This window comes from Tauraco erythrolophus, chromosome 6, assembly GCF_009769465.1.
Source record: "Tauraco erythrolophus isolate bTauEry1 chromosome 6, bTauEry1.pri, whole genome shotgun sequence".
NCBI classification, from domain to species: Eukaryota; Metazoa; Chordata; class Aves; order Musophagiformes; family Musophagidae; genus Tauraco; species Tauraco erythrolophus.
The window spans coordinates 34,402,085-34,414,537 of record NC_141470.1 but is presented as its reverse complement, the minus strand read 5'-3'; the positions used below and the strand labels follow the sequence as shown (position 1 = coordinate 34,414,537).

The 12,453-nt window shown below is 46.5% G+C and overlaps 1 protein-coding gene across 1 annotated transcript in view; it reads left to right on the top strand.

Annotated features, from left to right (window-relative positions):
- GALNT16 (polypeptide N-acetylgalactosaminyltransferase 16) overlaps positions 1-12,453 on the top strand; it is an 80,025-nt gene that overhangs the window by 51,866 nt on the left and 15,706 nt on the right. Inside the window, 9 exon segments of the mRNA XM_086613352.1 lie at positions 2,524-2,561; positions 2,564-2,590; positions 4,985-5,050; positions 6,100-6,221; positions 8,276-8,363; positions 9,327-9,375; positions 9,377-9,409; positions 10,411-10,433; positions 10,436-10,512. Coding sequence (XP_086469478.1) covers positions 2,524-2,561; positions 2,564-2,590; positions 4,985-5,050; positions 6,100-6,221; positions 8,276-8,363; positions 9,327-9,375; positions 9,377-9,409; positions 10,411-10,433; positions 10,436-10,512 — 523 coding nt within the window.

Genomic DNA, 12,453 nt, shown 5'->3' with positions numbered 1-12,453 from the left:
TACTGAGCAGCAGAGCAGTCAGGGTTTTGCTGTGTGAGACAGCAGAAAACACTCCCAAACTGAGGAAACTTTGGCTCTGTGTGCAAAGCCATCACTGATGCTACTTTGCAAGATGGTAGTTTATTTCTCTACAGCTCCATTCCTGGGATTATGGGATTGCTTTGTCATGGTTTAGCCCCAGGTGGCAACTAAGCACTACCCAGCCGCTCACTCACTCCTCCCTTGCTCCTTCTGTGGGGTGGAGAGGAGAAAAATCTAACAAAAGACTTGAGGATCAATAAAAGAACAGGGAGGGATCATCCACCAACCATTGCCACAGGCAAAACAGACTTGGCTTGGGGACAAATCAATTTAATTTGTTACTAGTTTATTCAGAGAGGATAACAAGAAACAAAGCCAGATCTTAAAAAGCACCTTCCCCCCACCCCTTCTTTCTTCCCAGCTCTACCTCCTTCCTCCCAGCGGCACAGGGGGACAGGGAATGGAGATTGCAGTCAGTTCATCACACATGGTTTCTGCTGCTTATTCCTCTTCAGGTGGAGAGGAGTCTTTACACTCTTCCCCTGCTCCAATGTGGAGTCCCTTCCCACAGGAGACAGTTCTCCACAAACTTCTCCAATGTGAGTCCTTCCACAGAATCCAGTCCTTACACATTAGACTGTTCCAGTGTGGGCTTTTTCCATGGAGTCATGGTTTCTTAAGGTGCAGCCACCCACCCTGGCATGGGGTCCTCCACAGATTGCAGATGCACCTCTGCTCCAGCATTAGTCTCCAGCAGTGTGGGGTCCTTTTCCCATGGGAGACAGTCCTCTACAAACTCCTTCAGGTGCAGCCACCCACTGCAGCATGTGGGTCTCTGCTCCACCATTAATCTCCATGGGCTGCAGGGGCTGCCTGCCATCTCACCATGGGCTGCCAGGGAATCTCAGCTCCGGCACACCTCCTCCTGCTCCATCTTCACTGACTTTGGTGTCTGTGTAGTTGTTTCTCTCAGATCTCAACTCTCTCTCTGCTGCAGCCACACCGGGCCCAACCGGCCCAATGACCCTCCCCAGTGCCGGGAGCGAGGCACTCTGGAGCTCTCCAAGCTGCGCTGCTGTGGCCATCTCCAGTTGCGTGGCAGTAGCCCAGCGAGGGCAGCCGCCTGTGCGGGAGGCTGGGGGCCAGGCCCCCACCTCTCCCTCTCTTCACTGCGCGTCCCACATCAGGTGGTTTCTTTGTCCCTTCTTAAATGTGTCATTCACAGAGGTGCTGATGGGCTCAGCCCTGGCCAGAGGCAGGTCTCACTTGGAGCCCCAGGAGTTTCTCTCAGCTCCTTACAGGGGCTATCTCTGTAGCCCCTCCCCACTACCAAAACCCCACCACATAAACCCGGCACACTCTTGTTCTCTGTTTCCTGTATAAAACAAAAAAGCCAGAAAAAAAGAAAAAGCCAATAATCTTTCTGCAGAATTGCTCAAAATCAGAAGAGTGGGTGCCACTGAAATGAGGTGGGTTGCAAGAACCATGAGAACAGTGTTTACCTCTGTCTTTTAATATTAAAGTTTGCATAGCTGTCCTCATCGCTGGAGCGACGGAATGTGACTGAGCAATCTCGTTGAAGGCAATGAGGGCCTGCTTGTGCATAGAGGCACTGGAAAAGGAGGCTCGAAAAAGGAATATTATGTGTGGTTGTAATAGAGCCAGGGGAGGGACTTGAAGAAGGTTATGAAAAATTAGTTCAAGTGTCTTAAACAATGAGAAAGACAAAGAGGTCAGAATCAGAGTGCTCTGACTCCAGGGTACGAGAATGCATCAACCTCTGAGGGGGGCAGAAGCTTTTCTTGCCCTCCTTGTGTGTGAAAGCCCCTGTGACCTGCAGATGCAAACCTTCTGCAGTCCCGAGGGTATTGTGGGGTATGGTGTGAACAGCCTGAGGAAAGGTGGGTGCTCTCAGCAAATAAGAGGGCTGGTTTGGAAGAAAGACAAGGAACAAGCAAAAGAGGAAAAAAAAAAAGCCCAAATCCACAGTATTGCCAAAAAAATTGCCTTCCTCCCAAGGAAGAGAGCGGGTTAGAAAGCCCCAGCAGCCCTCATCTGTGGCATTGAGACTGAGCTCCTGCTGGGGAAAGTGGCAGCTCTCTTTCCGCTCCTTCCCTGGTAGCGATGAGCTTTGCCCAGAACCTGGCAGATGGGAACTGCCTCTTGACTGCCTCGGGGCAGGTGGTGTTCTCTTTGCCTCTCTGTTTAGAAGTGAGAACATGCTGCAGCGTCCTTTGCTAGCTGCCCCCAGGCAAGTCCTGCAGTCACCTTCCTGGCTGGGGGTGGTTGTAAAGTCTGGCTGAAATGACAGAGCTCTCTGGGATATTCCTGGTTTGGCTCCTGCCAATGAACCTGGGTACAAGGGCAAGGTTACCTCTTCCACACTACTGGAATTGGTATTCCTGCTGTAATGCAAAGCACAGCAGATTTGTATCAGTCCTACCGTTGTCATTATTATGGCAGCTCACAAAGATTGTCTTTTTCCTCCCTGGGTCCCTGCAGCGTCCTGAACCGGACCCCTCCTAGCCTCATCCAGGAGATCATTTGGTAGATGACTTCAGCTCAGATCGTAAGTATGGACCTATTTCCCTTGCACTTGTTTCTTCCCTTCTGTTTTCCCTGTTTTCTTTGCTCTGTTCAGTCTCCTCCCTCATCAAGTTTCCTTCTTGCCTGTATGCAAGAGAAAAAGGAAAGGGAGGAAGTTTTTCGGTGTTTAGTTTATGTCCATGCATGGCAGAGGCCAGAGCTTCTTCCTCTTTTTTTCCTTTCCATTGGATCTCCCCTTTCTGTCAGCTTGGCAGTTTTGGCCAGGTTGCCAGAGATCTCTGTCTGCTTTCATTATGCACCATTTTGTGAGCTGTTTCGCACAGGTATATATGTAGCAATGGTGAAGATGAGCAGAATGGGTAATTACAAACCAACGGAGAGCAAGAGGATGCAATGGAGCCTACAGAAAATTGCTGCCTGGGGTCCTGCAGGCAGACTGGGGCGAGACTGCCTGCCTGCCTCCGTGCGTCTGGGATCCTAGGTGTCCCTGTGGGAGGCTGTGGAAGGGTTATTGCTTTGGGCAACGCCATACCTTCTCCTGCAGCTTGCTTGACACAGGGATAGAGTGTCTTCTGCATGAGTCCCACCAGACCTGCAAACTGGAGGCCATAGACTCTTTCCCATCTGTACAGTTGCTCTTGATCCTGGCTGTTGTGTAGTAGTAGTGAGGTGGTGGGGACAGAAGACATCTTGCTTCTCCCATGATGTGCGCTAGATTCAAAGACAATCTAGTTCTGTGCCACTTATAATAATTGATAATTACTCCTTCAGAATACTTTACAGATAGCTGAGAATGCCCACCTTGGCCTGCTGAGGTAAGGAAGCATTGCTCTTTTGATTTTGCAGCTAAATACCTATGTAGCTTTGGCCGAAAAAAAAAAAGTAAAGGTGGATGCTGAGATTAGGGATTAACTTTCTGAGGGTCTTATAGAGTGTGATTTAGATAAGTACTCAGCTGTGCACAGCTGTTGGAGTTGGGTGTTTCTGAGCACCTCCAACAAACAGTCCTAAATGTCCCATATTCGGCGTCTGGAAATTCAATTCTCAGTGGCCAAAGTGTACCAGATCAACACTGATGGATTTTTTGGGACCTGTATGGCACAGGGCTCAGCCAGAAACTCCCATTTAGGCTCCTAGATAAATGGAAAGATTTTTAAATAGCCCCATCCTATGACAGCTCTCATTTTTCTCATTGACAACTGGATATGTGAGTATGCAGCTACTCCCCTGAGACACCTGCATGGAGGCACTTTAGCGCATGTTTGAGGTCTCATACTTTGCTTTAATATCCACCTTGGTTTCTCCAATGATACAGAGAGATTCTCATACTACTTGAAGTTGTGACTTGGCCAAGATGACTGTTGCCTTCTCTTGTAGCAGATGTCCAGCAAAATCTCAGTGCTCTGTAATTAAGAGCACCTGCCACATTGCCTGGATGATGCAGCGGCTGCCAAACTGCCCACACAAGAGCAGTATTTCAGATTGCATGTATCCTTGAGAATGGAAATGCTCCTGCAGGAACACACCAAGAGATGCACTTTGGCTAATGGCTTTTGCATTCTCCCAGAGCACTTAGTCTGTGGGAGGATGACAGCGGGAAAGGGGAGGTGTGAGACATGAAAAAGAAGGAACAATAAAAATGGAAACTGGAGTGATCTTGGTGGAGCAAGGGAAAACAGTGAGTTAGAAATTGTTGTTCCTGTGACCTCTGCTAGGGCAGGAATAGAGAGAGGATAATAGAGAACCAAAGACCCAGCACTCATTGGTACAGCTGGGCTGGAGCCGGTAGCTGTTCCTCTCTGTCATCTTCCTTGGGCAATGTAACTGAGGGATGGCATGAGCTTCTGGCAAGCTGCCAGTGAAGCCCCCCATTAGGCATCCATGTGTTAATGTAATGGCATCTCCAAGGAAGTGGGTCACATCCCCGTGGCCTTTATTAAAAAAACCAAGCAGAAACTACCCCGAGAACAAGTGATGAGAAATGCCCAGACGAACCGCCGAAGGCAAAGAGAGTGGATGAGATCACTTTATATGACAGGACTCTCTTTTACTTGGTGCTTCAGTGATTTGCAGCCCTGGCTCTCTGCGGTCCCTCTGTTTCATCAGTGCTCGGTGCCACGTTGCCAGCACATGCCCCGTTGTTCTTGTGAAATGCTGAGTGCGGGAGGGCGAAGGCCTGGCTGCTCCAAATATCAGGAGACAGAGGCTCAGCTATCCGAGGAGGACAGCAAGCAGGCAGTGCTCTTCTGTGTACTCTTTTAGACAATAGGATTAAGGCCATCAGGCTGATTAATGTGATGTAAGTGAAAGCAGAATTTCCCCTCCCTTGGAGAAGCAGGAGAACAGTTAATTGAAGCGTTCTGTTGAAGCCAAATAATTCATGCATGTACGCCAAATGTTTTTTGCCTTCCCTAAGCTGAGGACTGCCAGCTCCTTACCAAGATCCCAAAGGTTAAGTGTCTACGAAACACTCGGCGAGAAGGTGAGTATGGAAAGCTTTGCAGGTACAAAGATTTTACAGGTTTTCCCACATGGCCCTGTTTGCCTACCAGCTGTTTACATGGTATTTCTTATAGTTACAGTTTGTTTTTTCAGTGTAGAGTTTGGTAGAGGGAGAACCTGGCTTATCAACTCTCAGGCTTCATACTTCATTTCATACTTTAAATAACGAAGTGGTGTCCAGAGACCCTGGCTAGAAGGACCGCATTTTAAGATCTTTATGAATATAGATGCAGATGTAAGTCTTGTTCTTTTAAGCTCAGAGTGCAAGATAACAAGCCATCTAGGAGAGAAAAACAATCATATATCTATCATAAAGAGATACAATTAAGGAAAGTTATTTCTCATATATCTCCTATGTGCATAAACGGTAACACTGACTTTCTCAGCTGCTCTTTGGTTTAACTCACTTGTGCTGGCTCATTTCTAAAGCTGTCAGTGCACAGCAGCAGGCCTGGAGCAAGGATGTGGAAGGGGAGATGGGAATCACTGCTTAGTTCACAAAAAGCATCCCAGGTAGTGGGATGGTCTGTAAGAAAGTAAGGAGACATCTGAAAGCCAGGTTGGTATCTCTGACCCACAGGGCAGAATGCAGAATAAAAGACAAATAGGAATAAAGCAGATAAGCAGTAAGAAAGGCATCAAGCAGAGAGTAAAGCTTGGTCCCGTGGAAGTGGTGAGAGAGGCAGCAGGGTACTCTAATGGAAGAGATACTGAGCAGGCAGCTGCAAGGTACCTGTGGAGAGGACTGGAAGGAAGAGGGGATGTCATCACAGCAGGAACCACATGAAAGCTCAGTGGCATGGGCAGAACTGACAGGCAAGGTCATTCTTTGTGTGCTGGGAGGGCTCAGCTGACAGTATCCCCCAGTGGATGCTCTGTTAAAGCTGCTCTCTGCTCCTGATGGAGGTGTGATATAGGAGAACCACCTGCTCCTTCTCTGTAATGGCCACACAAAGTATTTTTTGAAGGAGGCTCAGCTGTTTCCCTTTCTGACCTTCCTGCTCCTCTGCTGTCCTTTCCTCATTGTAGGGCTGATTCGCTCTCGGGTTCGAGGAGCTGAAGTGGCTACTGCTGATATCCTCACCTTCTTGGACAGTCACTGTGAAGTCAACAGTGAGTGGCTGCAGCCAATGCTTCAGAGGGTAAAAGAGGTGAGCACTGTGTCCCCTCTGGGATGGATGTGGCTGGCCTGTCTTGTGCTGGTGGATCCTCTGTCCTCACATGCCATCAGCAGTATTGGTGAGGACAGAGCTTGCCAGGTGCTCCTCGGGCAGGCTGTTACAGAGAAAGGTACAGCCTGAGCCACATGGGCGAGTGATCCATGATGAGTTTCTACATCCTCCTGCCAGTGTGGCAGGGCAGAAGGTGCTGAGTGATGGGACGCAGTGGTAAACGCTTGAACCACCAACTTGTACCTCATGTCTCCTGCAGGAGCTGTGCTTCCAATCCTGTCCACTTCATAGGGTAGCCACTTGGCAGCACACACTGTGCAACTTTTCCATGGTTGCCATCTTCCTTCTTGCTCCTGGAACTTCCCCTCTGCCTTGTCAATGCCAAAATTTTTGTTTCATTAATGCTCCCACCAAGCTGCCAACACACCCACCTGAATGCATGCAGCTTCTAGCACAGAGGAACTGCCTGTGAGTTCGGGGATGTCCCTTTGCTGGTTCTCTTGGGAAAGGATTGACGTGAGACTGGAAGAGTGAAAACAAGGCAGTAATATTAGCAGCTGTCACCCTGACTGCACTGTAGGGCTGGAGGGGAGACACATGGCTCTGTTGTAAGAGCAAACTGGGGAGAGGTTATGGGAGAAGTCACAGCCGTGCTTGCAAGTAGCTGGAATTGATACCCTTCTCTGACAGGAGGATCCCATGGAGTAGTGGGTCCCAGGAGAAGGGCTGGAGGCTCTAATGCTGCCTGTATTCATGTCTGCTTTGCTTAATGTGAAGGAGTGGAAGAAGATCAAACTTCAGGATTGATGACTTGAAAGCTTCTACTTTTTATTCCTGCTCAATAAATCCTTCATCTCAGAAGCCCATAAATGTTTGCCTTACTGCTGCTCTTTAATCAAGCTGCAGCAGCATCAGCATAGGGTTCCCTAAGCAGAAGGACCTCGCTAGTTTCTTCAGCTTAGAAGGGTCTAAGTTGCAAAAGCTTGAGTGTTGACTCGAGTGTTATTTAGTGAGCAGATTTCAAGTCAGCCTATTTCAGACCTACTGTCTACATTTCTGGTGTGCTTTCTGGTTCAGCTTTCAGACTTGCCCTAGCCAGCCCAATGCTGGCTGATTGGAGCAGTGGCTGGAGCACAGGGTTGCTCTGCCAGATGGGTTCTAGGGGCGCTCAGGCTATGCAGACATACCCTTGCTGTGCAGCTGTTGCAGCACAAAGGGGAATATGCATGAATGATAGGCTCTTGCCTAGGATGTGCCATCCTGACCAAGCAGGCCACAGCAGAAGGAGCTATTGCAAGGCACAAAATGGAGGTTTGATAGGAAAGGCATGGAGGCTGGCAGCTATCCGATAACAAGGTGCTATTTCTGGCATTGCCAGCTCTCAGTTTTATCACGTATTTCAGTTATCATGAGAATGTTTTTAATACCCTGTCTCATGATGTTGAAAAGTGTTTTAATCTCTCCACCTAATAAAAGAATTACAAAGGAAAATTGTAAATATCTATACCCCTATAACAATAAAGTATCCCCAATATCTTAATATTATATCATGGATTTTCTCATTTTGCACTGTGATTCTTAAGTGTGGGTTCTTAATTCATAGTACTTGTTAAGAAGATGCTTTATTAGTGAGTTGATCATTTCTTTGCTGCTGCTGCTGAGGTATTTCAAGGATGGCTGAGCAGAAGGTGTGCTGTCAGTAGGTATCGAAACCAAGCACAAAACTTTTGAGACAGTGATTCGTGTCCTGTGACTTGGGCAGGAAGTAGAGAGCTGTTTCTTATCAGCAGTCCTGGGTGGTTGAGGTCCCAGGCTCCATTGCCATGTCCATGTGTGCAGTTGACTAATACCCTACCATCTCCATGTTTGGATGTAGTGGCCCACAAATCGCTTTGCTCAGCTACCAGAACTGTACTGGAGAAGCAGACAAAGATTTACGGTGTGCAGCTTTGTGTTTTCTGATTTCTGGCAGCCTTGCCAGACCTTCAAGAAAAGCCTGACTCCTTTTTTTTCCCTTTCTCTCTATCCCTCAGGATTATACCCGAGTGTGGAGTCCAATCATAGATGTTATCAGCCTGGATAATTTGCCTACCTGGCCAGCATCAGCCGATCTGAGAGGAGGTGGGTATAATGAATGCTTGTGTAAGTTAGGCCTGAGGGATGGTGCCTGAAAAATAAATTTATGTTCTCTTCAGCTTTCTGAGAAAACAGAGTGATAATCTTTCTTGATGGGTTCTCTGTTCTTTTTTTCCTGCAACTTGCAAAGTCAGATCTTTTGCAGAATTAAGACAAAAACTAACTAGTGTTTTCCTCTTGAGCTTGCATCACTGCAACATTTTGCAATTTCAGGGCTTAGATAACTGATTAAACATATCATCATACCCTCCCTACACTACATGTACACTGGAACATGACAGGCACTTCCAGTTGCTGCTCCTGTCTGCCAAGCTATCTCATAGCATCTTCTGAAAAGCATTTTCACCTCTCTCGTGGCAGCTGAACCCCCTTGCAGCTTTTCCTGTGGTCATCCACAGTGCCTGGTGCTCTTCTGCCTCTTCTGTGGCTGAGGTTCACTGCTGCGCTGCTTGCCCACCAAAGGCTGCTTGTTCTGTGGCTACCCTTAGCAATGGTATAATGTTAGCGACTGTGATGTGCTCAACTATCCACCACAGGCCAACTATAAATAAATGGTAGTCTTGAAAGAGGTGATGATCTACAGGCCTTTGTTCCCAGAATACATCACATTCTGCAAAGTCCTTTGATTAAAGCCTCATACCTTTGGCAGACAGGAAAGTGTAAGACAGACTGACCAAATGCAATTACATCTCGCACTAACAACCCCCTCCTGAAGATATGGAGTGGAATTGAGCAGAGATCTGTAATGCTAAGGGATTAGGATGCCAAGGACAGTAGCTGGTGGACTTCTTAGCTACATGGGGATAGAACTTTGCCATTTGGGTAGACCACCAAGGGAGGACAGGGAAGGAAAACAAAAGGATAGTCCTGTGACGTAAAGGTGGAGACTATCACTGAAGCTAGCAGAGATACAATAACCTATTTCATATGGTTTTTTTTCCTTCTCAGGGTTTGACTGGAGCCTTCACTTTAAGTGGGAGCAGATTCCTATAGAGCAGAATGTCCAGAACCGACCCAACTCAGTCTATAAGGTAGCTGTCTTCAATGAATTGTGAGCATTCCACCTGTATGGCAAGGAGTGCCAGGGACTGCCTTGCTGAGAACAAAATGCTACAGTGTTCACTTGATGACGACAACTCTTCATATTATTTCTGAATGCATTGAGGTCTATAACCTAATTCTGCAAGTATTACTCCCTGAATATTGTAAGAATAGCAATTATATTCTATCATAGGCTTGTAGGCATGCCACTTCTTCTCTATGTTTGGTTTGTGGTCTCACTCAACACTCTGCATCTCTCAGAAATCCCTTTGGGGTTTTTAATTACCTCCATCTTCCATGTGAACAATTAAGGAACGAAGCAGTTAAACAGTAACCCAGGAAGTGTAAAGCAGACCTGGGACTGAATCTTGCCTAGTAATTGGGCACAGAATTATCCTTCCCTCCTAAATATGTTCCATGGACAAAACAGGCTCAGTTGGCTGGAATGGTGATTGCCAGACTCACTGCTGTATACATGGCTCTGGGGCATGTAGAATGTGACAAATACTGATATAAAAAGTCACAATACTTGTCTGCATAGGCAGACAACTCCCTGTTGTAACATAAAAGTATCATTCAGTTCCTCTGTGTAATTTGTGAGTCTCTGTTTTCTACACCAGAAGCAACCAGCTTACTAACAGCAGAGCAGTATATTCAGCAAAGTCTCTCACACCGTGTCTCCTTGGTGAACACAGTCATCAGACAGTGCCCCTGTCATTCCTTCACACTGTGCAAATTTGTACAAATGCAAAAGACCCAACATTACTCGTGGCAAGTAGTTTTTGCAGAACCACCTAGCAAGGCAGGAGGGTGATCTAGTGAGAGGGATCTCAGAAGCCTGCTGTAGGTTCATGTCCCATCTCTATTATCTTTCTCTTTTAAATGAGATACATTTGTCAGTCCTGGACAGATTGTCCTCCCTCTAAAATGAAGATGGTGATGCTACATATATGTGTGAGTATTTTGTATGAGCTTGTGTGTTCTGTTCCAGAACCCCTGTCATAGCAGGAGGCATCTTGTGATCGACAAGTCCTGGTTTAACCACCTGGGAAAATATGATACTCAAATGGACATCTGGGGAGGAGAAAATTTGGTAAGTTCAGGGTGTTTTAGGGGGAATGACACACTAATGTAGAACCAGTTCCAAGTCTTCATCTCCTACCAGAACTCTCCTTTTGAGAGATCTGATCTGCATGTTGATGTAAGGCTAGAGATGTGGTCAGGTAATCCCCGTGCCATTCAGAATCCTATCGCTGTCAGCTTTGTGCAAAGTAAATGGAGGCCTTTTTGCAATCGGGGGCTAACACTCTCTTACAGGCACGTGCACTATTATACAAGTGCTTCCACAGTACAAGTGAAAAAGAGGTACCTCCTGATATTTAAAGTGTTGCTTGTTTTGGGAGAACATTCCTCCAGTCCTTTACATGACAGTCTGTGTTGCCTCAGCTCTGAAGTGGACAGTCACTCCTATGCTCTCTTCTTACACCTGTTCCTCTCTTCCAGATAAGCCTGAGGTTGCTCTCCCAGCTTGATAGATCAGAAGGATGTTTTTCCTAATAAAACAAGCCTTTTGTAAGTGGAATTTGGGTACAAATAGCTTCAGAATGTAAACATTTAGAAGCAGACTGGGGCATCTTGAACATCTGAGAATTCAGAAGCCCGGGCTAGTCTGTCCAATCCAGTGCTGTTATGTTACAGGGCATGGTGCTTGAACCCATCTCCTTGCACTTAATGGTGGCACAGATAATCCAAGCATCTCTTTGCCCCCAGTGAAGGGATGCTGCAATGTCACCAGGTGTTAGTGACAAAAGAAAGAAGAGTATTGAAAAGAGGTTCACAGAGACCTTCAAGTATTTGGGACATTCATTTAGCAATGATGCAGGTGGAGCTGAAGAGATAAAAGCCTTACTCTGTTTTGCAGTCAACTTAAATAGACTTTTCTGTAGCTAAAGCTGCCAAGAAAATGATTCTGTTTTCTGCAGTTTCCATAAATGTCACAGATTTGTAAAAAAAATTCCTTTAGAGAAGAATTTATATGGTGTTTTCTAGCACCTGGAGGACCAATTAGAAAGAAAGAAATAGCAAGAAGAGGAAATTTTTGTTTCTCTGAACACAGCTGGGAGACCTGCCTCTTTCTGAAATGCTCTCTGAAGCCAGGAATAATATTTTTGGCTGATAGCAGAATATCAAGGTACTTTTTTTAAAAAAAGTATCTAATAATGAGTGCTTGTATTCTCTGTTTTCTGAGGTCTTTCTTCGGTTTTATGATACTCATATTAAAAAGATATTAAATGGGGCTTGAATTGGGATCTCAGCAGTGCTAGTAGCATCAGCTAAGCACTGTAGACAGAATTAACAGGCAGCCTTTATCTGAGCATAAAGGTCCCCTCTCCTGTGTCCCTCAGACTCCTCTGCACAGCCTAACTCAGCTCTTTGCTGTCACTAGCCCTGCTCCAGCTGCAGAGCCAGCCACTTGGCCACCTTTCCAGCTTCTGAGCTGCAGCTGTATGAAATTGTAAACCCCAAAGGTGGAGGAGGAATATTTCTTTAAGCTTTTGGTTCTCTGCTTCTGCCCACCTGGGAGCCCAGTGTTGTTGTTTGGTGCCTAGTCAGCAGCTTGATGCTAAGCAGAGCTCTGCCATAAGTGGCAGAAATTTACCTGCGCACCCACAGCCCATCTTGCACGTGGAGCTGATCAAAACCTCCGCAGAATTGCTTCATTCTTCTTCAAATTGCTCTTGTAAAGCCTGGCAGTGGCTAGGCCAGGCTATGTTGGCCTGAGCTCAGTGTACAGGGCTTCCCAGTTTTGTCTTGTTGTGTGGTTTCCCTGTAGAATTGTTGTCTCTTATCACTTGTCTCTTATCCTGCACCTCCACTGTTCACTTAAGAGGCCAAAGATAAAAGTCCACAATGCTCTATTTAATGGGGTCTGTCCCTGAGCCTCATTGCCACACCACCGCTGTGATGATGGCAATGGGAAGGTATTTTAAAGACAAAACGGACTACTTTTCTTTTTCTAAAGCAAACTTTAACG